This window comes from Salvelinus fontinalis, chromosome 35 (assembly GCF_029448725.1).
Source record: "Salvelinus fontinalis isolate EN_2023a chromosome 35, ASM2944872v1, whole genome shotgun sequence".
NCBI lineage: Eukaryota > Metazoa > Chordata > Actinopteri > Salmoniformes > Salmonidae > Salvelinus > Salvelinus fontinalis.
The window spans coordinates 31847764-31870996 of NC_074699.1; the positions used below are offsets into that span (position 1 = coordinate 31847764).

The 23233-nt window shown below is 42.9% G+C and overlaps 1 protein-coding gene across 3 annotated transcripts in view; it reads left to right on the top strand.

Moving 5' to 3' along the window:
- LOC129834732 (interferon regulatory factor 8-like) overlaps nucleotides 1-23233 on the top strand; it is a 46027-nt gene that overhangs the window by 9390 nt on the left and 13404 nt on the right. For all 3 annotated transcript variants that reach the window (XM_055899969.1, XM_055899971.1, XM_055899970.1), the window contains exons 5-6: nucleotides 5396-5470; nucleotides 5566-5737. In XM_055899969.1, the coding sequence (XP_055755944.1) occupies nucleotides 5396-5470; nucleotides 5566-5737 (247 nt within the window). The remainder of the gene's footprint in view (nucleotides 1-5395; nucleotides 5471-5565; nucleotides 5738-23233) is intronic.

Genomic DNA, 23233 nt, shown 5'->3' on the forward strand with positions numbered 1-23233 from the left:
GGCGACTACCTCATGAAGCTGGTTGAGTGAATGCCAAAAGTGTGCAAAGCTGTCATCAAGGCAAAGGGTAACTATTTTGAAGAATCTCATATAAAATATGTTTAGATTTATTTAACACTTTTTTGGTTTCTACATGATTGCATATGTGTTATTTCATAGTTTTGATGTCTTCACTATTATTCTACAATGTAGAACATAGTAAAAATAAAGAAAAACCCTTTAATTAGTAGGTGTGTCCAAACTTTTGACTGGTACTATATATATATATATATATATATAATGTGTGTGTATTTTTTTATGGATTATCTATTTTAAATGCAATTTGAATGTAATTGATGGAGAGCGAGAGACTGTGAGAGAGCAAAGATATTCGAGTGATAGGCTGTTTTGAAACCCTGCAGCTGCAAGAAAAAATTAAATTATCTCTACAAAAAATTTGGTGACCCCTGAAAGCCAGATGGAGATGTATAAATTAGATGCGTATTCAGTCTTTATATTACTCTACCATAGGCAATGCTTCAGCAAATGCAGGGCCTACCTGTCACAAGAAAAAAAGTTACCATGACGAGATGATTGGTCATGCAGATGTCAAATAGAAGTCCGTAGAGAAGCCAGATTTATACATCACATATAATGTAACAGTTCCATTTCACATCATGCTGTTCATATAAATCATTTATTATAATTTACTGTTTTTTCACAGTTATTTACTCCAGGAAAAGGGAGTTGGTTTGGGCGGTAAATCTCAGTAACCCAGTTCCCGCTATTCAACCCTAGTCTTTAGTCATGCTCATAACCTTTGTTCCACGCACTACTATTAGAGCTCCTATAAAAGAGAGCTAGCTACTTCCCTGGTACCTATGACCTGTACCATCTGTTGAGTTTGTTCTGTGTCCACTGTCCACATTAATTGGATGGAAGGGTGGAATGTCCTACCCTGCTTTTCATACCTGGACAGAAACACCCTGTCTGCCAGTCAGTCAGAAAGAGACAGACACTAGAGTTAAAGACATGCTCCGTAACTTTGGCGACTAGTAAGTCTTTTTTTATACCTCCGCAAGCAGAGCATAACTCGGTCTGTCAATCACTTGTCTTCTCAGAGGAAAAGGAGAGATAATGATGATGATAATGATGAGGGTGGTTGGAGGTTGTGGATGAGGGGATATTGTTGTTGGGTTGGGGGGCCTCTGACCCCCCTGTCGCAACCAACTGGTCTGCAGGCAGCAGGAAGGAAGCCTTGCTGTGACATCCTGCTGTGCCTCGGTCACCAGGCCTATTATAGTCCCTCTCTGTCACAATCCCTAGGCTGGGAAAACAGGGCTAACGGTCGTCCCGCTGGTTTCATCACGTCCCCCTGTTCCCCGCTTTTAGAGACCAGGCCAGGGACTGACATGGCTAGGGGCTAGGACTTTATGTGTAACTCTGTGTTGTTTTTGTCGCACTGCTTTGCTTTATCTTGGCCAGGTCGCAGTTGTAAATGAGAACTTGTTTTCAACTGGCCTACCTGGTTAAATAAAGGTGAAATAAATAAATATCTTTGAGCTCCTGATGAGTCTGTGTGTGTCAAATGATTGTGGTAGGATGCGGACCTGACCCCCACTTCATGTTGGGGGTCAGGTCCGCATTAAACACTCAAGAACCAAGAATTATAATTAGAATCAGGTGGACATGTCCTATATCTTCAGTTACCAGATAAGCACCACAGAGTCTTTGTTTGGATACAACCATACAGTTTGCCACTGTCCTTCATTTGTGATTTTAATATGGGTGGTTCGAGCCCTGAATGCTGATTGGCTGACAGCCGTGGTATATCAGACCATATACCACGTGTATGACAAAACATGTATTTTTACTGCTCTAATTACGTTGGTAACCAGTTTATAATAGCAATAAGGCACCTCGGGGGTTAGTGATATATGGCCAATATACCACGGCTAAGGGCTGTGTCCAGGCACTCTGCGATGTGTCGTGCATAAGAACAGCCCTTAGCCGTGGTATATCGGCTATATACCACACCTCCTCGGGCCTTATTGCTTAAATATACACTGAGTATACCAACCCCCCCATTGCAGTTCTTGACACGAACCGGTGCACCTGGCACCTACTACCATACCCCTTTCAAAGGCACTATTTTGTCTTGCCCATTCACCCTCTGAATGGCACACACACACAATCCGTGTCTCAAGGTTTAAGAATTTTTCTTTAGCCTGTCTCCGCCCCTTCATCTACACTGATTGAATTGGATTCAATCAAGTGACATCAATAAGGGATCATAGCTTTCACCTGGATTCACCTTGTCAGTCTGTCATGGAAAGAGCAGGTGTTCTTAATGTTTTGTCTACTCAGTGTAAGATCCTAATTCTTTTTGTTTTCATTTGGAGTTCAGCCTGTCAAAACACAAAATAGTCGCCACCTAATACATTTCTGCACATTTAACAAGATAGCCGGAAACTGCTGGACCAGAAATAATTATAAAAGTGCTGAGGAGACATCTTTCAGCAAGAGTTTGGCTCCAAGTGAGGAGGGAACGTGCAATCCATCTATTTTAGCCCCTGGCTGTTGAGTTGGTTGGGTAACCAAGCAGCCTTTACTGTTATAGGACAATGCTCCCCACCATATGACTCTCCTATTGTGCAACGCTTCACTACTATTTCCCAATAGTGTTTGGAGTGGTAGCCATACACCAACAGCAAAAAACAGATCAAGTCACAGTATAGGGAAGGAGAATGTTAGTTGGGGTATATGCTGTATTGATCTACATGAACAGATGATCTCTAAAGATGGAATGATAGTGGTTATGAAGTCTGTGAGGGGAAGCAGTATAGGAGTCCCCTATACTCTCATTACCTCACAGTCCTACAAAGGTGCTTGAATTGACAAAACGATGGGCTGTATGAGAGATATTATGACTATCTAGGATGACAGTGGAAGTTGAATAGAAAATACTTCTAGGTTCTCCTGGTTGTCCAGTGGAGAGTGCTACTAAACAAGACAACTGTATAGGACAGATCACTTCCACCACCATCTCCAGAGTAAGCTACCCATCCCTTCCCCCTCCATAACATCCTTATGCGTCTTTTCCCACTAGCACTGACTTTGCTGATAAATACTTTGTTCAGGGAAAATGTACTTGATACAATTGTGATGTGTTGTTGTCTCACCTACAGTAGCTATCTTAAGATGAATGCATGAATGTAAGTCGTTCTAGATAAGAGCATCTGCTAAATTACTAAACTATAAAATATGCCCTGGGACTTCCCAGTGATGTGATGATTGGACACAGATACATGGTTACTTGGGTATAAGACAGGTCAGGTATCTATCTGGACATCATGAATAAGATGAAACGGATTGAAGGAACTTGTGCTGTGCAGAGATGGGGTCCAGATGACTTTTACACCTTAGTTTCACTTCTTCCTGTTCTTTCTCATTTCCCATAAAATGTGACCTGAAATCTATTTATATAGTTATAGATCTGGTCTCACCTAGGGCTGTGACGGTCATGACATTTTGTCAGCTGGGGATTGTCAAGTAATTGACCGGTAATTAACATAAACACATTTTAGCGTCCCCGGGCTTCCACACTGATGCAGACCTTTGGAATATCTACATTTTAAAAAGTCGAATAAATCCATGTAATATTGCCTACATCATCACAATAAATCCGTTATGTATTTTAGACAGGTAAAAAGAAACATGATATGAAGAAAATGAAGTCTACTTCAGAAGAACAGAATAGCCTACTCTGAGTTGTCCTAATGTTAGGCCCTGATCTGGCTATGCCATATGGCTGTGGGCTACACTAGTTCATTTAGCAGACAAGATTTGCTTAGAATTCTGTGGCATTATTTTACATTCTTTTATAGCATGAAGAATACAATTCAACATAGCTGAATAAAATAGAAAGGATATTTTATCCAAACATTTCCTAAATACTTAATTTCGAGTTATTTATGTAACTTTGATTGTGATACAAACATTGGGCTATCTGTTCTGATATTTAATACATTCTAAGGCTGCATGATGCGACTCTAATGATGATTTGAAGAAAGTTGCATGAAAGGCATAAGCTCTGCTTTGTTTTTTGCTCAAGCTGTACACACTTCACCAGTCTCTCATTCCCATTTTGACAAGCACTTGACAATGCATAGAATTTTGCGGTGGCATCCCCTTTGTGTGGCTGTAATGCCAAAAATCAATGTATTTTGCAGCCAGTGGCCATTGTGCCCTTGGGCTGAATATAATAATTATAATTCCCTTCTCCAGAAAATTTAGCATAAAATGTTGATAAACTATTAGGATATTTCTTCACATTATAAGCACAGCAATGTGCACATCGTAGTAGGCTAAAAATGCAAATCTTCCATTAGCAGGAAAACACCATTCTCAAAAGTGACCGCAAATGTGATTATGAATGTAATGCTTTTATTATAGAAGTTAATTTTTATGGTGAAAATGATTTTCCCGAAACTTGAAACGCACGCGCTGCGTATGTATGCCAGTTAGGCTCTGCACCTGTTGTAGAAGTTATTTGGCCACTTCAGTTGTGATACAAACCGTATCAAACATATAGGCCTATGGGCTAGGCTAGATGAGGTGTGCGACTATGATTTGAAAAAGTCCCCCCAAAACGGCATGAACTGTTTCTTGCCTTAATCTGGGCATCATTCACAAGTGATAGGATAATATTGTCACCCATCAGACTATTCTTGATTTAATATTGTCTTTACATATACTAAATAAAATATGTGGGAAATTTTGATTTATCATACCCCTGTCTCCAAACAGGGGCAGGGGGAAAAATACATGTAATCTATGCACTTAAATAGCGAATGGAGGATGCTTTTCCCCGTGGTTTATTTTCATGCCAGCCAGGTAGGCTATACTCCTGTTGTAAATATAATCAATTTGCTTAGTATTAGGAAAGTTGAGAAATAACTATAGTATACCTAGCCTATAGAAAGCTGATGGGATCCTCCTCTTTCTAATAGAGGCCATCACTCTGTTTTCTCATGCAATTGCATAGCCTATAGAAATGTTGCACAACATGAGCTCATGGGCTCTCATGAAGTGTTTGATTTAGATTTTCAATTACATTTGCATTGATGTCAGAGTGATTAGAGGGACAATAGAGTGCTGAGTACCAAGCAGTTAGCAAGTTAGGTAGGCTACTAATGACCATTGGCAGCATCAGAGCTTGGAGAAGCCTAATTACTGTGACTAAATGGTCATGACTCATGACCACCAGTGGGACGGTAATATGGTCATCTTAACAGCCCTAGTCTCACCTATGACATGACAATCCACATCCTGATATGATCAGTGATACACTTTTTACACTACACTGTTTGTTCTGTACTTGTACCTATAAGGCCATGTGTTTTTGTCTTTGCAGGTCACAGCATTTCAAAGAGAGCATCAGGTTCATCCACGAATGTCGTCTAAATGGAGGGGCCTGTCTGGTGCACTGGTACGTACACCACCTAACCATAAACCACTAACTTTCTGTTGACCGTACCTGACCCCTCATGACTATGCTCTCCATGTCCCTGTCCCATAATGCAGCCTGGCTGGTGTGTCCCGTAGTACTACCATGGTGGTGGCCTACCTGATGACCGTCACCACCTACAGCTGGGAGGAGTGTCTGTCGGCTGTCAAGGCTGTGCGTTCCTTTGTAGGCCCGAATTATGGCTTCCAACATCAACTACAGGAGTACCAGATGAACCAAGTCACAGAGGTAGTTACACACACATTGAAACACACAATATACATACACACACCCTGTATAGATAACATAATGATGTCCCCTAACCACAAAAATATACTCGCTGTGCCCTTGAGCAAGGCACTTAACCCTTAATGCTCCAGGGGTGCTGTACAATGGTGACCCTGGACGTGACCCCACTCCCTGCGGGTGTCTCAGGGGGAGTTGGGATATGTAACAAATAACAGGACAAATATAAGCAACCCCCAAATTGTTGTTATTATTCTACAGCTTCCCGCAATTCAATGTGGGCAGAAAAACACCCTGTAACACAGCTCAGGCGTAATATTTAGACTTGCATAGTTCAGGCATATCAACAGTAAACAATTTCAGTGAGTAAGAAGAATGCCGGTTAAGGCCCACCTTTTCTCTAACACCCACTCGGAAGCCAAACTGTTAGCTTACTCCCACTCATAGTACAGAGTCACAGGAATATGTCATCATTCAGCTGCTATCAGTTAATGATGCAGCTGTTTTTACAAGGCCACGCCTGCCCTGTCAGGTTCATACTTTTGGTTTACTTTCACTTCTGTGGATGGAGGTGGGTCTCTGACAGTAAACCTGGAGCCCATCCTTCCTGGTTTCCTGTCTCAACTTTATATGGCCTACCAGGGATCTTCCTAAACTCATCATACTGGGAGATGATCTCTGTGATGGCTGATGGCTTGTCTGGAATTGCTGTTATGCCTGAGGTGGGTTATGAACCCTCAATGTATTGAGGCCAACAGAAGACTATTAGATCCTGTGTAAACTGCTACTCTGTGACTTTTGTCTGGTTCACCAGAAATACATAAGTTATTTAATTAGAAGTACCACCATCGTGTATATTAACCGTGACTTCACCCTCCTTCACTCTCATGTCACTAGACCTACACTAAAGTGTTTGCTGGTTTCAAAGTGAGTATCTGTGTTGTCAGTTTATTTATACCCATCTGCATGTTATTCACACAAGATGTAGTGGGGTGAGAAAATGGCTTTCCTGTTGTGGGGCAGCTATTTCCACACACATCAGACTTCAAACCTGTGAAATGATATGTGACATGCACACGCACACACACACACACACACACACACACACACACACGTTTCTAGAACATGCTGCAAAGAGAGCTGTGTATGGAGGTTGCTGAGAGAGGCTTTGTCTCTCTAGCTGATGACATGCACCCAGCCAGTGGTACTCAGTACGTGTGTGTCGTATACAGAAGGGGAACTGGAGGGGCTTGCTGAAATTGCATTAGCCTGGTACTAACCATCACGTGACTGTAATTACTGTCAGAGGCTTGCAACATGTCTTCACTGAAGAAAAAAACATTTGTTATTTTCTTATTGTTTGGTTGAGTTGACAGTGATTTTGAGGATCAAAGGGGAAATGGGATTCCTTTCTTCATGCTTTTCCCATGACTGTGTCTTAGAGAGAATTTGCTATTGTCATACCAATAGTTGTATCTAGTGTTGCATTGTATATATGTTGTATTGTTTATAGGGTTGATCACTTTTATCTTTCTTTCATTTCACAACACTTTGCCAAAAACACTGATACAACTAAGGCATGTCTGTTGTTAAAAATGATTATAAATGCATTATTACGTGGGTGTTTTGTTGAGTGTAAGGTAAGGTTCAGTAAGTGTGATAGTGTCTTAGGGGTTGTGTCCAGGTCCTTGTTTCTCAGTTTTGACTTTGACTTACTTTGAATGGATTCAAAGCAGAGAGTTGTTTTCAAGCAAACAAAACTGAAATTGACATAATTTGTTCAAATTTTGAGTAATCCTTTTCTCAAGAATTGATGATCCGGAAGTGAAAACTGGTAAAGGAATGGTGGAGAGTCTGACTCAAAGCTGGGTTTGGGACTCAAGTCTTTTGTCTGTCCTTATCATGTGTAGTCTAACTGTTCATTGTACCTTCCTTGGTGTGTATTTTTGTAACACAGTGCATGTTATTTTAAAGAGGTTTGAGAATGTTGTATGGCTGGTTATGGATGGTGGTAATGTGTGGGAGTCGCTGTGACACCTGACGGTTGTGTGGGAAGAAACATGCGACACACCTGAGCACAACTCTTCTCTTTTACCAGACATGGGAACTGTCTTGGTTCATCTGGAACTCCTGCATTTATGATAGGGAGTCTGTAACACTATTTTGATATAACATAAAATTATACTGTACATCATGATTACCCATCTAACGTAAATAATGTACCACTAGTTTTTTTACCTATAATTTATTACAGTAGTGTATTGGACTATCACATTGGTGGCTATGCACTGATACTAGTAGCCACCCACCACTCCATCCAACACCTGTCTACCAGAAGCCCATGATGAGCTGTTCAACACCTGTCTACCAGAAGCCCATGATGAGCTGTTCAACACCTGTCTACTAGAAGCCCATGATGTGATGTTCAACACCTGTCTACCAGAAGCCCATGATGAGCTGTTCAACTCCTGTCTACCAGAAGCCCATGATGAGCTGTTCAACTCCTGTCTACCAGAATCCCATGATGTGATGTTCAACACCTGTCTACCAGAAGCCCATGATGTGATGTCTAACACCTGTCTACCAGAAGCCCATGATGAGCTGTTCAACACCTGTATACCAGAAGCCCATGATGTGATGTTCAACACCTGTCTACCAGAAGCCCATGATGTGATGTTCAACACCTGTCTACCAGAAGCCCATGATGTGATGTTCAACACCTGTCTACCAGAAGCCCATGATGTGATGTTCAACACCTGTCTACCAGAAGCCCATGATGTGATGTCTAACACCTGTCTACCAGAAGCCCATGACGAGCTGTTCAACACCTGTCTACCAGAAGCCCATGATGTGATGTTCAACACCTGTCTACCAGAAGCCCATGATGTGATGTTCAACACCTGTCTACCAGAAGCCCATGATGAGCTGTTCAACACCTGTCTACCAGAAGCCCATGATGTGATGTTCAACACCTGTCTACCAGAAGCCCATGATGTGATGTTCAACACCTGTATACCAGAAGCCCATGATGAGCTGTTCAACTCCTGTCTACCAGAAGCCCATGATGTGATGTTCAACTCCTGTCTACCAGAAGCCCATGATGAGCTGTTCAACACCTGTCTACCAGAAGCCCATGATGAGCTGTTCAACACCTGTCTACCAGAAGCCCATGATGTGATGTTCAACACCTGTCTACCAGAAGCCCATGATGAGCTGTTCAACACCTGTCTACTAGAAGCCCATGATGTGATGTTGAACACCTGTCTACCAGAAGCCCATGATGTGATGTTGAACACCTGTCTACCAGAAGCCCATGATGTGATGTTCAACACCTGTCTACCAGAAGCCCATGATGAGCTGTTCAACACCTGTCTACCAGAAGCCCATGATGTGATGTTCAACACCTGTCTACCAGAAGCCCATGATGTGATGTTCAACACCTGTCTACCAGAAGCCCATGATGTGATGTTCAACACCTGTCTACTAGAAGCCCATGATGTGATGTTCAACACCTGTCTACCAGAAGCCCATGATGAGCTGTTCAACACCTGTCTACCAGAAGCCCATGATGTGATGTTCAACACCTGTCTACCAGAAGCCCATGATGAGCTGTTCAACACCTGTCTACCAGAAGCCCATGATGTGATGTTCAACACCTGTCTACCAGAAGCCCATGATGTGATGTTCAACTCCTGTCTACCAGAAGCCCATGATGAGCTGTTCAACACCTGTCTACCAGAAGCCCATGATGTGATGTTCAACACCTGTCTACCAGAAGCCCATGATGTGATGTTCAACTCCTGTCTACCAGAAGCCCATGATGAGCTGTTCAACACCTGTCTACCAGAAGCCCATGATGAGCTGTTCAACACCTGTCTACCAGAAGCCCATGATGAGCTGTTCAACACCTGTCTACCAGAAGCCCAGCGGTGTGGAACACATCTAAGCTGCATAACCTTGATTAGTGAACACACAGGTGCCAAAAGGTATGTGACAACTGAAGCAAAAACATTACAATACATTCACAGACTGTGTGTCATCAGGCCCCTACTCCACCACTACCACGTATATACCGAACAAAATCCATGTGTATGTTTGTGTATAGTGCGTATGCTATTGTGTGTAGGTGTATGCATGTGTCTGTGCCTATGTTTGTGCTGCTTCACAGTCCCCGCTGATCCATAAGTTGCTTTTTGACATGCATATGATTAATATTAGTTCTCTGTGTACATCCAAGGGCCAGCCGTGCTGCTCTGTTCTGAACCAATTGAGATTTTCCTAAGTCCTTTTTTGTAAAGTGTACTTTTCTACAAGCTTCAATGGAATTGGGAGACATCACTTGTACAGTCATTACAATCTAAGCTGGTCCTAGATCTGTTTTTGCTTGAGAGCCCTGTAGCTACTGTGTGAGCAGGAATGTCAGAGGAGAAGTGACAGAAGTGGAGGCAGGTTCCTGGTAAAGCTCTGATTCAGAGCTAGCTTTCCCCACCCCTTCCTCAGCTCTCACTGGTCCCTATGTGGGCCCACTGACCGCTGGGCTAAAGACCTGGGACTTCTGCCAGGGGTTTCCCACCCAACCCCTGCTGCCTCCTCGAGGCCCTCTAACCAGGACTAATCCCTGTGTACCGTTAAACCCAGAAAACACAGACACTGGGCCATTATAGAGGACATTGTCTGTGTAAGGATATGATACTTACACTCCTCATAGAAGGTCACATCTCATCTTGAGATCAGCATGTGTAACTTCAATTTTCACAAGTTACACATGCAATGACATCAAAGCATGATTTACGTGCACAGAATTCAAGTTGGGATCAAGCCCAGAAGCAATGTTGGTAAAGCCAGAGTGAGTGTGTTGGGGGCATAGCTGTTGGACCTCTTATGGCTCTCTGAGCTGCCGAGGAAAGTCCCTCGTTTTCAGGAATGTCTGCCGTCCGTTTGCCAACCACACACAGAGATTGATCTAGAGATAGATTGCTTAGATTGTAGCTGCCTCTATCTACATCTATCACCATCTACTGGGAAGGGAAAGAAACAAGAGAAAGTGTGGTAAACTACACCACAATACAAAAATCTCCTTTGATACCAGAACACTCTGCTCTGACACAAGCACACTCTGCTCAGACACAAGCACACTCTGCTCTGACACAAGCACACTCTGCTCTGATACCAGCACACTCTGCTCTGATACCAGACCACTCTTCTCAGACACCAGCACACTCTGCTCTGACACCAGCCCACTCTGCTCTGATACCAGCACACTCTGCTCTGATACCAGCCCACTCTTCTCAGACACCAGCACACTCTGCTCTGACACCAGCCCACTCTGCTCTGATACCAGCACACTCTGCTCTGATACCAGCACACTCTGCTCTGATACCAGCACACTCTGCTCTGACACCAGCCCACTCTGCTCTGATACCAGCCCACTCTGCTCTGATACCAGCACACTCTGCTCTGATACCAGAACACTGCTCAGACACCAGCACACTCTTCTCTGACACCAGCCCACTCTGCTCTGACACCAGCCCACTCTGCTCTGACACCAGCCCACTCTTCTCAGACACCAGCACACTCTTCTCTGACACCAGCCCACTCTGCTCTGACACCAGCCCACTCTGCTCTGACACCAGACCACTCTTCTCTGATACCAGACCACTCTGCTCTGACACCAGCCCACTCTTCTCAGACACCAGCACACTCTTCTCTGATACCAGACCACTCTGCTCTGATACCAGCACACTCTGCTCTGATACCAGAACACACTTCTCTGACACCAGAACACACTTCTCTGACACCAGAACACACTTCTCTAACACCAGAACACTCTTCTCTGACACCAGAACACTCTTCTCTGACACCAGAACACTCTTCTCTGACACCAGAACACTCTTCTCTGATACCAGCCCACTCTTCTCAGACACCAGCACACTCTGCTCTGATACCAGAACACTGCTCAGACACCAGCACACTCTTCTCTGACACCAGCCCACTCTGCTCTGACACCAGCCCACTCTGCTCTGACACCAGCCCACTCTGCTCTGACACCATCCCACTCTTCTCAGACACCAGCCCACTCTTCTCTGATACCAGACCACTCTTCTCTGATACCAGACCACTCTGCTCTGATACCAGACCACTCTGCTCTGATACCAGCACACTCTGCTCTGATACCAGCCCACTCTGCTCTGATACCAGAACACACTTCTCTGACACCAGAACACACTTCTCTGACACCAGAACACACTTCTCTAACACCAGAACACTCTTCTCTGACACCAGAACACTCTTCTCTGACACCAGAACACTCTTCTCTGACACCAGAACACTCTTCTCTGACACCAGAACACTGCTCTGATACCAGAACACTCTGCTCTGACACCAGAACACTCTTCTCTGACACCAGAACACTCTTCTCTGACACCAGAACACTGCTCTGATACCAGAACACTCTGCTCTGACACCAGAACACTCTTCTCTGACACCAGAACACTGCTCTGATACCAGAACACTCTTCTCTGACACCAGAACACTGCTCTGATACCAGAACACTCTTCTCTGACACCAGAACACTCTTCTCTGACACCAGAACACTGCTCTGATACCAGAACACTCTGCTCTGACACCAGAACACTCTTCTCTGACACCAGAACACTGCTCAGATACCAGAACACTCTGCTCTGACACCAGAACACTCTTCTCTGACACCAGAACACTGCTCTGATACCAGAACACTCTTCTCTGACACCAGAACACTGCTCTGACACCAGAACACTCTTCTCTGACACCAGAACACTCTTCTCTGACACCAGAACACTCTTCTCTGACACCAGAACACTCTGCTCTGACATCCCACCCTTGGAGGACCATAGAACACTAATTGAGCTGAACCATCGAACATGGTATTTTCTGTCTGTCTGTCTTCTCTCCAGTACCGGGCGTGGCTGCGGGACAGTTTCCGCCCCAGTCCTTTTAAGGACCAGGAGCAGGTGGGAGCGCTGCTGAACCAGTACATAGAGCAGCAGCAGCAGGAGAACCAGAGGAGAGGAGGGGACCAGGGCTGGATGAACCAGGCCTCCAGTGTCTACCCTCTACCCTACAATGCCTACAACGGCTCTGGGGGCAACAGATGAGCCAAGGGGCCTCGAGTCTCCGTGATCCCACCAACCTCCAGCTCAGGCCTGCCTGGAGAGTGAGACAATGGCCCAGTCCCAAAATCACCCCTAGGCACTTAGATCTGAAAGGATCGGATGGGTGTAAGATAGGGCCAGGGGTTTCTCTTGACCAAGACATTCTCCAAACCCTAGTCCTAAGCAATATGGGAATAGCTCCACCCTGCCCTCTGATAGACTAGGTGGAATTGTCACCCTATTGCCTGTAACTATTTAGTACTTACAGGTCCCAAGTGCATAGGGGTATTTTGGGGGCATTTGCTAACTGACTCTCTCACCACTGCACTACCTCCCATGTCCCTCGCCACCTTCACCACTGAACTGACCTTAGTGCAGTCTGATCAGGAGCTCTGATGCTCACTGAAGCCTTAGTCCAAACACCTCCACACCTCAACACCTTGACCTTACAGCCACATACTACCATGAGGCTTCACCTGTCCTATAACCTCGCCTCAACTCACCTCTAAACCCAACGGGTCAATAGATAAAGAATTGTAGGACTAGCAGTTTTTTTTCCGTAATCATCTGCCTAAGACCTATAACAAGGACCTGGTTAGGTCACATGATCAGGAAAAAGTCCTGCACATAACATTACATTTAATCAATTATTATTAATATGTTTATCAATATGTTATTACATGGTACCATGATTACGTCATGTTAAATGCAGTCCACTGGTTAGATGGAGGATCTGATTGGTGTTGAGGGTTGAATGGACATATGAATGAACATAAGATGCTCTCCGCCCTAATTTAAACTGATCCAGCTACTGTATACCTGCATGTGATAAAGCTTTAAATAACAGCAGCTTTGCCATAGAAAATGAATGCCTCGTTCCAGCTAGTAAAATGAAGGATCATTACAGCCCAAAGCCATAATATGGGGTCTTCCTAAAATCTACCATAAATCTGCTATGGAAATTTGCTTGTCAATTTATCAGAAGCTATAAATATACATTTATTTTTAGGGAATTTTTAAGATCTTTGTTAAATGTTTAGTGGTATAAATTATGTTGTATCATAGTGTATATATCTGCTTTATTAATATTAAAATGTACACTTTCATTGTTTGCCCAAAAATATATGCTAATAAATACTACTATGAAGCCAAAGCAGCATCCTGTAATTGAGGCTGAAACAACCTTACAACAATTGTATAAGGCTGGCTACAAACCGAAGTATTATTGTAACAAATCATAACAAAACTAATGTGTGTTTGTGTGTGCGTGTGTGTGTGTCGACACGTACATACATGTGTGTGTGCGAGAGATAGATAGAGCTTGTGCTTGAAAGTGGATGGTACTGGAGCATCAGCTCTTGGACCAACAGGCTCTGCAACAGCTTCTATCATGCCATAATACTGCTAAATAGCCATAAGACTACTACATAGTCCAGGTAACCACTAATTAACTATCCACACTGACCCTGACTCTATGCACACTCACAAGACTATATATACACACTATATACACACGCACACTACACTGACACTCTCACACAAAACCCTCACACATTTACATACGCGCGCACACACACACGCATACACTTCTACACATCATATGCTGCTGCTACTATGTTGTTTATGTTCTTATTATCTATGCTGATGTCTAGTCACTTTACCCTGCCTTCATGTACATATCTACCTCTAATACCTTATTATTATCTATGCTGATGTCTAGTCACTTTACCCTGGCTTCATGTACATATCTACCTATAATACCTTCTTATTATCTATGCTGATGTCTAGTCACTTTACCCTGCCTTCATGTACACATCTACCTCGAATACCTTATTATTATCTATGCTGATGTCTAGTCACTTTACCCTGCCTTCATGTACATATCTACCTCTAATACCTTATTATTTTCTATGCTGATGTCTAGTCACTTTACCCTGCCTTCATGTACATATCTACCTCTAATACCTTATTATTATCTATGCTGATGTCTAGTCACTTTACCCTGCCTTCATGTACATATCTACCTCTAATACCTTATTATCTATGCTGATGTCTAGTCACTTTACCCTGCCTTCATGTACATATCTACCTCTAATACCTTATTATTATCTATGCTGATGTCTAGTCACTTTACCCTGCCTTCATGTACAGTGCCTATAGAAAGTCTACACCCCCTTGAACTTTTTTCACACTTGGTTGTGTCAGTGCTTTAGAGCTGTTTGGGAAACGCTGTTTTTTAATCGCTTTGGTACTATTTTTGCAAGTATGTGGTAAAATTTCACAACTCTTAGTACAAAACTCAAAACATATCCTCAAATAGGCTGTTTTTTAAAACATTAAGAGGTCTAAGACCTGGGCATGGGCTCCGTCAGGGAACTGTTGTGTCTAATGAAGCTCGGGCCATCATCATTGACCATGTGGCAAACAGAGGCCTTACCATGGCAGAGGCTGCCAAATTAGTTCACCCCAATCTAAAAAGATCAACTGTCAATTTGATAATGAGAACATTTCGCCAAGAAAACCGGTAAGTCTGCAGGATATGCACAATGCTTTGCCAATACATTTACAGTAAATTACATTGTAATGCAAGTAAATTCACATAAAATGTTACAGTATTCTTACAGTATGATCTATTGACAGTATACTCTGTTCTACAGTCAGACTTGACAGAAGACCAAATGGTGGTGGCCGTGTGCTGACCGACCAGCAGGAGTGGGAAGTAGTGGAAATGGTGAGGGCCAGGAATGACATACGACTGTCTGAAATAAAGCAGGCCATTGAGGAGAACGATGACATCCTGTCACGAGAATTTTCAATCCCAATGATGATAACAATCACTATAGCTTTGACCAATTAATAAGAATTAGGCATTCTGCAAAAGGTTTGTTGTAGTTTTTTCATGAGAGCTCTAAAGTCAACCAAAATTTGAACAGTCTTTATAACCCCCTCTAACCCCCCCCCCCCCCCCCACACACACACACACACACAGGTTTATCACTTTTCTACCAGCCTTGGCACTTTCTCACTGTTCTCTCCTCCCTAAATTAGAGAGGCCTTGGAAGTGATAAACAGGCCCTCCTGTTGTCAGCTTTTTCAGAGTTATCATATGTAGTCTACCAGCCTCTTTTTTCTTCTCTTACACACACACATACATTATTAGATTTATAGTGTTATATGTTTCAGGGTGGAATTCTTTAGTCATTACTTTAAACATATAAATTCCTTTATCACATCCCCATGAGCGTGACACCCTCCTGGCCATGGATGAGGCATGTTACGACATCAATGCAGACCAAATGTCAAGCTTGGATTCGCCATGCCAAAAGCTTTTTCCGGTGGTGCATGAACAATGAGGACATTCACTGTGATGTGGATGGCAATTTATGGCCAAACGCTCAAGACAGGCTTGATGCAAATTAATGTGTGCTAAGCGTTATGTTTTATTATCATTGATTTCATTTGTTTCATTTAATTTCTTACATTTTATTACAGACAGTACACCTATATTATAATTATATTTTTTGTTGTTGCATGAATGGTTGTAGAGGATGGTTGTAGTGGATGTCTTCATTGATCAAACCTTTTCTGTACATTGCTCTGTTAATTTTACCTTCTATCCTGATCAGTCCCTGACGATAAAAAACATCCCCATAACATGATGCTGCCACCACCATGCTTCACATTAGGGATAGTGTACTTTGGCTGATGTGTTGGGTTTGCGCCAAACGTAACGCTTTACATTTAGGCCAAATAGTTTAATTTTAGTTTTGTCAGACCACAAAAATTTTGGCCACACGGTTACAGAATCTCCCAAGTGTTTTATTATATACTTCAAATGGATTCAAGGTGGGCTTTCTTGAGTAATGGCTTCCTTCTTGCCACCCTACCATACATGCCAGATTTGTGGAGTGCTTGGGATATTGTTGTCACATGCACACTTTGACCAGTCTTGGCTATAAAAGCCTGTAGCTCTTTAAAAGTTGCCATTGGACTGTTGGTAGCCTCTCTGATTAGTCTCATACTTGACCAGTCATCAAGTTTGGAGGGACAGCCTGATTCAGGCACTGTCTTGATGGTGCCATACACCTTCCACTTCTTAATAATCGTCTTGTCTATGCTTCAAGGGATATTCAAGGCATTTAAAATATTTTCATACCCATCCCCTGATCTGTGCCTTTCCACAACTTTGTCCCAGAGTTCTTTTGAAAGTGCCCTGGAGCTCATGGTTGAGTGTTTGCTTTGCAATTCACTACCCAACAGAGTTAACCTACAGGTGTGGTGCCAGGACAACAATCTCTCCCTCAACGTGATCAGGACAAAGGAGATGATTGTGGACTGAAGGAGGACTGAGCAAATGAATCAAATTTGATTGGTTACAAACACATGGTTAGCAGATGTGAGTGTAGTGAAATGCTTGTGCTTCTAGTTCCGACCATGCAGTAATATCTAACAAGTAATCTAACAATTTCACAACAACAAGGAATGAATAAGAATATGTACATAAATATATGGATGAGCGATGGCTGAACGGCATAGGCAAGATGCAGTAGATGGTATAGAGTACAGCATATACATATGAGATGAGTAATGTAGGGTATGTAAACATGATATAAAGTGGCATTGTTTAAAGTGACTAGTGATACATTTATTACATCCAATTTGTAATTATTAAAGTGGCTAGAGATTTGAGTCAGTATGTTGGCAGCAGCCACTCAATGTTAGTGATGGCTGTTTAACAGTCTGATGGCCTTGAGATAGAAGCTGTTTTTCAGTCTCTTGGTCCCAGCTTTGATGCACCTGTACTGACCTCGCCTTCTGGATGATGGCGGGGTGACCAGGCAGTGGCTCGGGGGGTTGTTGTCCTTGATGATCTTTTTGGCCTTCCTGTGACATCGGGTGGTGTAGGTGTCCTGGAGGGCAGGTAGTTTGGCCCCGGTAGCATGCCCCCATTCTCATCGCCGGGGCTGTAGTGGAGCAGGTTGAGAGCTTCAAGTTCCTTGGTGTCCACATCACCAACAAACTAACATGGTCCAAGCACAACAAGACAATCGTGAAGAGGGCACGACAAAACCTATTCCTCCTCAGGAGACTTGAAAAGATTTGGCATGGGTCCTCAGATCCTCACCATCGAGAGCATCCTGATGGGTTGCATCACTGCTTGGTATGGTAACTGTTCGGCCTCCGACCGCAAGGCACTACAGAGGGTAGTGTGTACGGCCCAGTACATCACTTGGGCCAAACTTTCTGCCATCCAGGACCTCTACACCAGGCGGTGTCAGAGGAAGGCCCTAGAAATTGTCAAAGAATCCAGCCAACCTAGTCATAGACTGTTCTTTCTGCTACCACACGGCAAGCGGAACCAGAGTGCCAAGTCTAGGTCCAAGAGGCTTCTAAACAGCTTCTACCCCCAAGCCATAAGACTCCTGAACATCTAATCAAATGGCTACGCAGACTGTTTGCATTGCCACTCCCCCCTCCCCTTTTACGCTGCTGTTACTCTCTGTTATTATTTATGCATAGTCACTTTAATAACTCTACCTACATGTACATATTACCTCAATTACCTAAAGTAACCGGTGCCCCCGCACATTGACTCAGTAGCGGTACCCCCTGTATATAGCCTCGCTATTGTTATTTTACTGTTGCTCTTTAATTATTTGTTACTTTTATTTTTATTTGTTGGTTAAGGGCTTGTAAGTAAGCATTTCACTGTAAGGTCTACACCTGTTGTATTCTTTGTATGTGATAAATACAATTTGATTTGAACTGCTGAATTTATCCTGAAATTATGTGAATCACTACAATTTAACACAGATAGAGGCCAATAAACTTAGTGTGTGATTTTGAAGGTGATTGGTTACACCTGAGGTAATTCAGGATTGCTATCCTATTAACCAACCAAGCTTTTCAATTCAATTTTTTTCAATTCAATTTAATTTAAAAAATCCAGAATATTTTTTTCACTTCATAGTTGTGGGGCAGGATGTGTAAATCAATGGGGGGAAAAATACCATTTTAATTCCAGGCGAGATGAAAATGTTGAATGGGAGTGTAGACTTTCTATATCTACCTGATATAGAATTGTATTATCAATGTCTATAATTTTCAATTATTCTAATTGGTCTGCAACCCAGAGTGTGTAAAGTTCTGGTTTAAATGAAACAGACAGAATTCCCAGCTCACCATTAGTCAAATCAAAGTTTATTCACGAGAGCTCTGCCGTTTATATACAAAGATATTCCTTTTATAACATTCTTCTAACCTACGCACACACATGCACACTAACATTAGGAGAGCTAGCTTCTTCTCCAGAATTCTCACTACCTAGCTGACAGTTCCAGTCCCCCCCCAGATAAAGTAAACCTGGAGGGGTACTCCCTCTCCTATCGTACTTTCTCAAGAGTTATAGCCGGGTCGGTCCAACCATAGTTTAATTGTTTCTAGGTGTTTTCTTAGGCATACACACACATTCCTCTCTTCCCCAGTCCAACCTAGTTGGACATATCTTTAATATTTTTAATTACTCCTTGTCTATGCTACATAACCTCTAATCCCTAATGGTTAAGTTTCCAAGTACTATTATTTAATAATTTATCTTAAACCTTATAAATTATTTTATCACTACCTCAAATACCTCATACCCCTGCACATTGATCTGGTACTGGTACTTCCTGTATATATTTTTACATTTGAGGTTTTAGTCATTTAGCAGACACTCTTATGCATTTTTTTCGTACTGGTCCCTCGTGGGAATCGAATCCCAACCCTGGCGTTGCAAGTGACCTGTTCTACCAACTGAGCCACATGGAACCTATATTAAAGTATGTGGACACCCCTTCAAATGAGTGGATTCGGCTATTTCAGCCACATCTGTTGCTGGCAGGTGTATAAAATCAAGCACACAGCCATGAAATCTCTATCGACAAACATTGGCAGTAGAATGGTCTTACTGAAGAGCAAAGTGACTTTCAATGTGGCACTGTCATAGGATGCCACCTTTCCAACAAATCAGTTTGTCAAATTTCTGCCCTGCTAGAGCTGCCCCGGTCAACTGTAAGTGCTGTTATTGTGAAGTGGAAACGTCTAGGAACAGCAAAGGCTCAGCCACGAAGTGGTAGACCACACAAGCTCACAGAACAGGACCGCCGAGTGCTGAAGCGCATAAAAATCGTCTGTTCTCTGTTGCAACACTCACTACTGAGTTCCAAACTGCCTCTGGAAGCAACATCAGCACAATAACTGTTTGTCTGGAGCTTCATGAAATAGGTTTCCATGGCCGAGCAACAGCACACAAGCCTAAGATCTCCATGCGCAATGCCAAGCATCGGCTGGAGTGGTGTAAAGCTCGCTGCCGTTGGACTATGGAGCAGTGGAAACGCATTCTTTGGAGTGATGAATCACGCTTCACCATCTGGCAGTCTAACAGAAGAATATGGGTTTGGCGGATACCAGGAGAACACTAGCTGCCCCAATGCTTAGTGCTAACTGTAAAGTTTGGTGGAGGAGGAATAATGGTCTGGGGTTGTTACTATGGCTCGGACTAGGCACACTAGTTCCAGTGAAGAAAAATCTTAACATTACAGCAGGTATTCCCAAACTGGGGTACGCAGTCCTCTCATGCCGTCGGGGGTACGCCAAATAAAAATGTGATTCACGTTTTTTTTAAATCATACAAATATTTAAAAAAGAATAATAATTCTTCACATTTTCAAACAGTCCATTTCTATTTTCCAACGGGGCTATACAGTTGGGTGAGTTTTTTTCTCTCGCCTGAGTAGCCTCGTTTCACTGCCAAAAATGTAATTAAACCATCTGGTGTTCAGCAAAATAACAACACAATGTCAAATACAGGTAGCCTCGTCAAATAATTTACATCCAATCACATTAACTGTTACTCTGTCGCGGGAATTTCACTAATGGTCCGTATGTAGCCAAACGTAGCTGCTTCTCATTCCGTTTGCAAGAAAATTGATAAATGGTTAAAAAAGGTAAGGCCCGCGTCCATAGACACATACCAGCTCTACTGGTAGTACTGCTACTACCAGAAGTGCTACACCTGCACCTGTCGACGAAACAAGTTGTTCTGCTTCCACGAGCACATCCAATGCTAGCATCAGTAATTCTACATTTGTTGTTAGCCCAGCTAGCATGGACACTGACAATTGTGAATCTGATGCAGCTGAAGAGATACAGTACTGCCCCCTTACCTGGGAAAGCACCGAACAACAGACAGGGACGTTGGACAATCGAAGAGGCGCAAATATGATGAGAACTACATTGATTTGGGGTTCACTTATATTGAGAGTAGTGCCTTTCCTCAGCCACAGTGTGTTATATGTGCAAAAGTACTATCTCACAACTCGATGAAACCTTCAGACTTTTAGAAACAACACATGCCAATTTGAAAAAAAAGCCACAGGAGTGTTTTGAGTGAGAATTAAGACGACTTTCGAGTAGTAAGGCAAGTATAAAAGCAAAAGATACCATTAATAAGAAGGGGCAAGAAGAGTCTTTTATGGTGAGCTACCGAGTGGCTATGACAGGCAAGCCCCATACTATTGTGGAGGACTTAATTCTTCCTGCTGCCGCGGATATGGCTGGGACAATGCTGGGGGAAAAGGCCAAAAAAACTATACAGACAATGCCTTCATCAAACAACACTGTTTCACGACGCATCAGTGACATGGCAGGAGATGTTTTGAAACAATTACTGCTTTGCATACAAGCAAGTGAATTCTATGCATTACAGCTGAATGAGTCAACAGACGTAGTGTCCGTTGACGTAGTGTCCAACAGACGCGGGCCTGGCACAGCTCCTGGTATATGTCCGTTACGTTTATGGGGGGGGGGATCAATTAATGAAGACATCCTCTTCTGGAAACCAGGACAACAGGAGAGGATATTTTTTAAGTACTGGACAGTTTTGTGACATCAAATGGACTTTGGTGGTCAAGATGTGTTGGTATCTGTACTGATGGCGTAAAAGCCATGACAGGGAGACATAGTGGATTGGTAACGCACATGCAAGCAATTGCTCCTGACGCCACTTGGGTATACTGCAGCATACACCGAGAGGCTCTTGCTGCCAAGGGAATGCCTAACAGCTTGAAAGACGTTTTGGACACTACAGTGAAAATGGTTAACTTGGTTAAAGCAAGGCCCCTGAACTCTCGTGTATTTTCTGCACTATGCAATGATATGGGTAGCGACCATGTAACGCTTTTACAACATACAGAAGTGCGCTGGTTATCAAGGGGCTAAGTATTGACACTTTTTTAATTGAGAGACGAGCTTAAAATTTTCTTTACTGACCATAATTTTCACTTGTCTGACTGCTTGCATGATGATGAGTTTCTCACACGACTGGCCTATCTGGGTGATGTTTTTTCTCGCCTGAATGATCTGAATCTAAGATTACAGAGACTCTCCGCAACTATATTCAATGTGCGGGAAAATTGAGTCTATGATTAAGAAGTTGGAGCTCTTCTAAGTCTGCATTAACAAAGACAACACACAGGTCTTTCCATCATTGTATGATTTTTTGTATGCAAATGAACTCAAGCTTACGGACTATGTCAAATGTGATATAGCGAAGCACCTGAGTGAGTTGGGTATGCAATTACGCAGGTACTTTCCCGAAACGGATGACATAAACAACTGGATTCGGTATCCCTTTCATGCCCTGCCTCCAGTCCACTTACCGTTATCTGAACAAGAGAGACTCATCGAAATTGCAACACACGGTTCTGTGAAAATTGAATTTAATCAGAAGCCACTGCCAGATTTCTGGATTGGGCTGCGCTCAGAGTATCCTGCCTTGGCAAATTGTGCTGTTAAGACACTAATGCCATTTGCAACCACGTACCTATGTGAGAGTGGATTCTCGGCCCTCACTAGCATGAAAACTAAATACAGACACAGACTGTGTGTGGGAAATGATTTAAGACTGAGACTCCCTCCAATACAACCCAACATTGCAGAGTTATGTGCATCCTTTCAAACAGACCCTTCTCATTAACCTGTGGTGAGTTATTCACAATTTTAGATGAACAAATAAGGTTTTATATGTAAGATGGTTAAACAAAGAGCAAAATTATTGAATATTATTATATTATTATTTGTGCCCTGGTCCTATAAGAGCTCTTTGTCACTTCCCACCAGCTGGGTTGTGACAAAAACTCACACTCATTCTTATGTTTAATAAGTGTATCGTATAGTGTGTGTGTGGCAGGCTTACATTGATGGCAAAAAACAACATTTGAGAGTGCGCTGACCCTGCTGCTAGAGGGGGTACGCAGCAGGAGGTTGAATGTTTGGGACTATAAAAAGTTTGGGAACCACTGCACTACAGCATACAATGACATTCTAG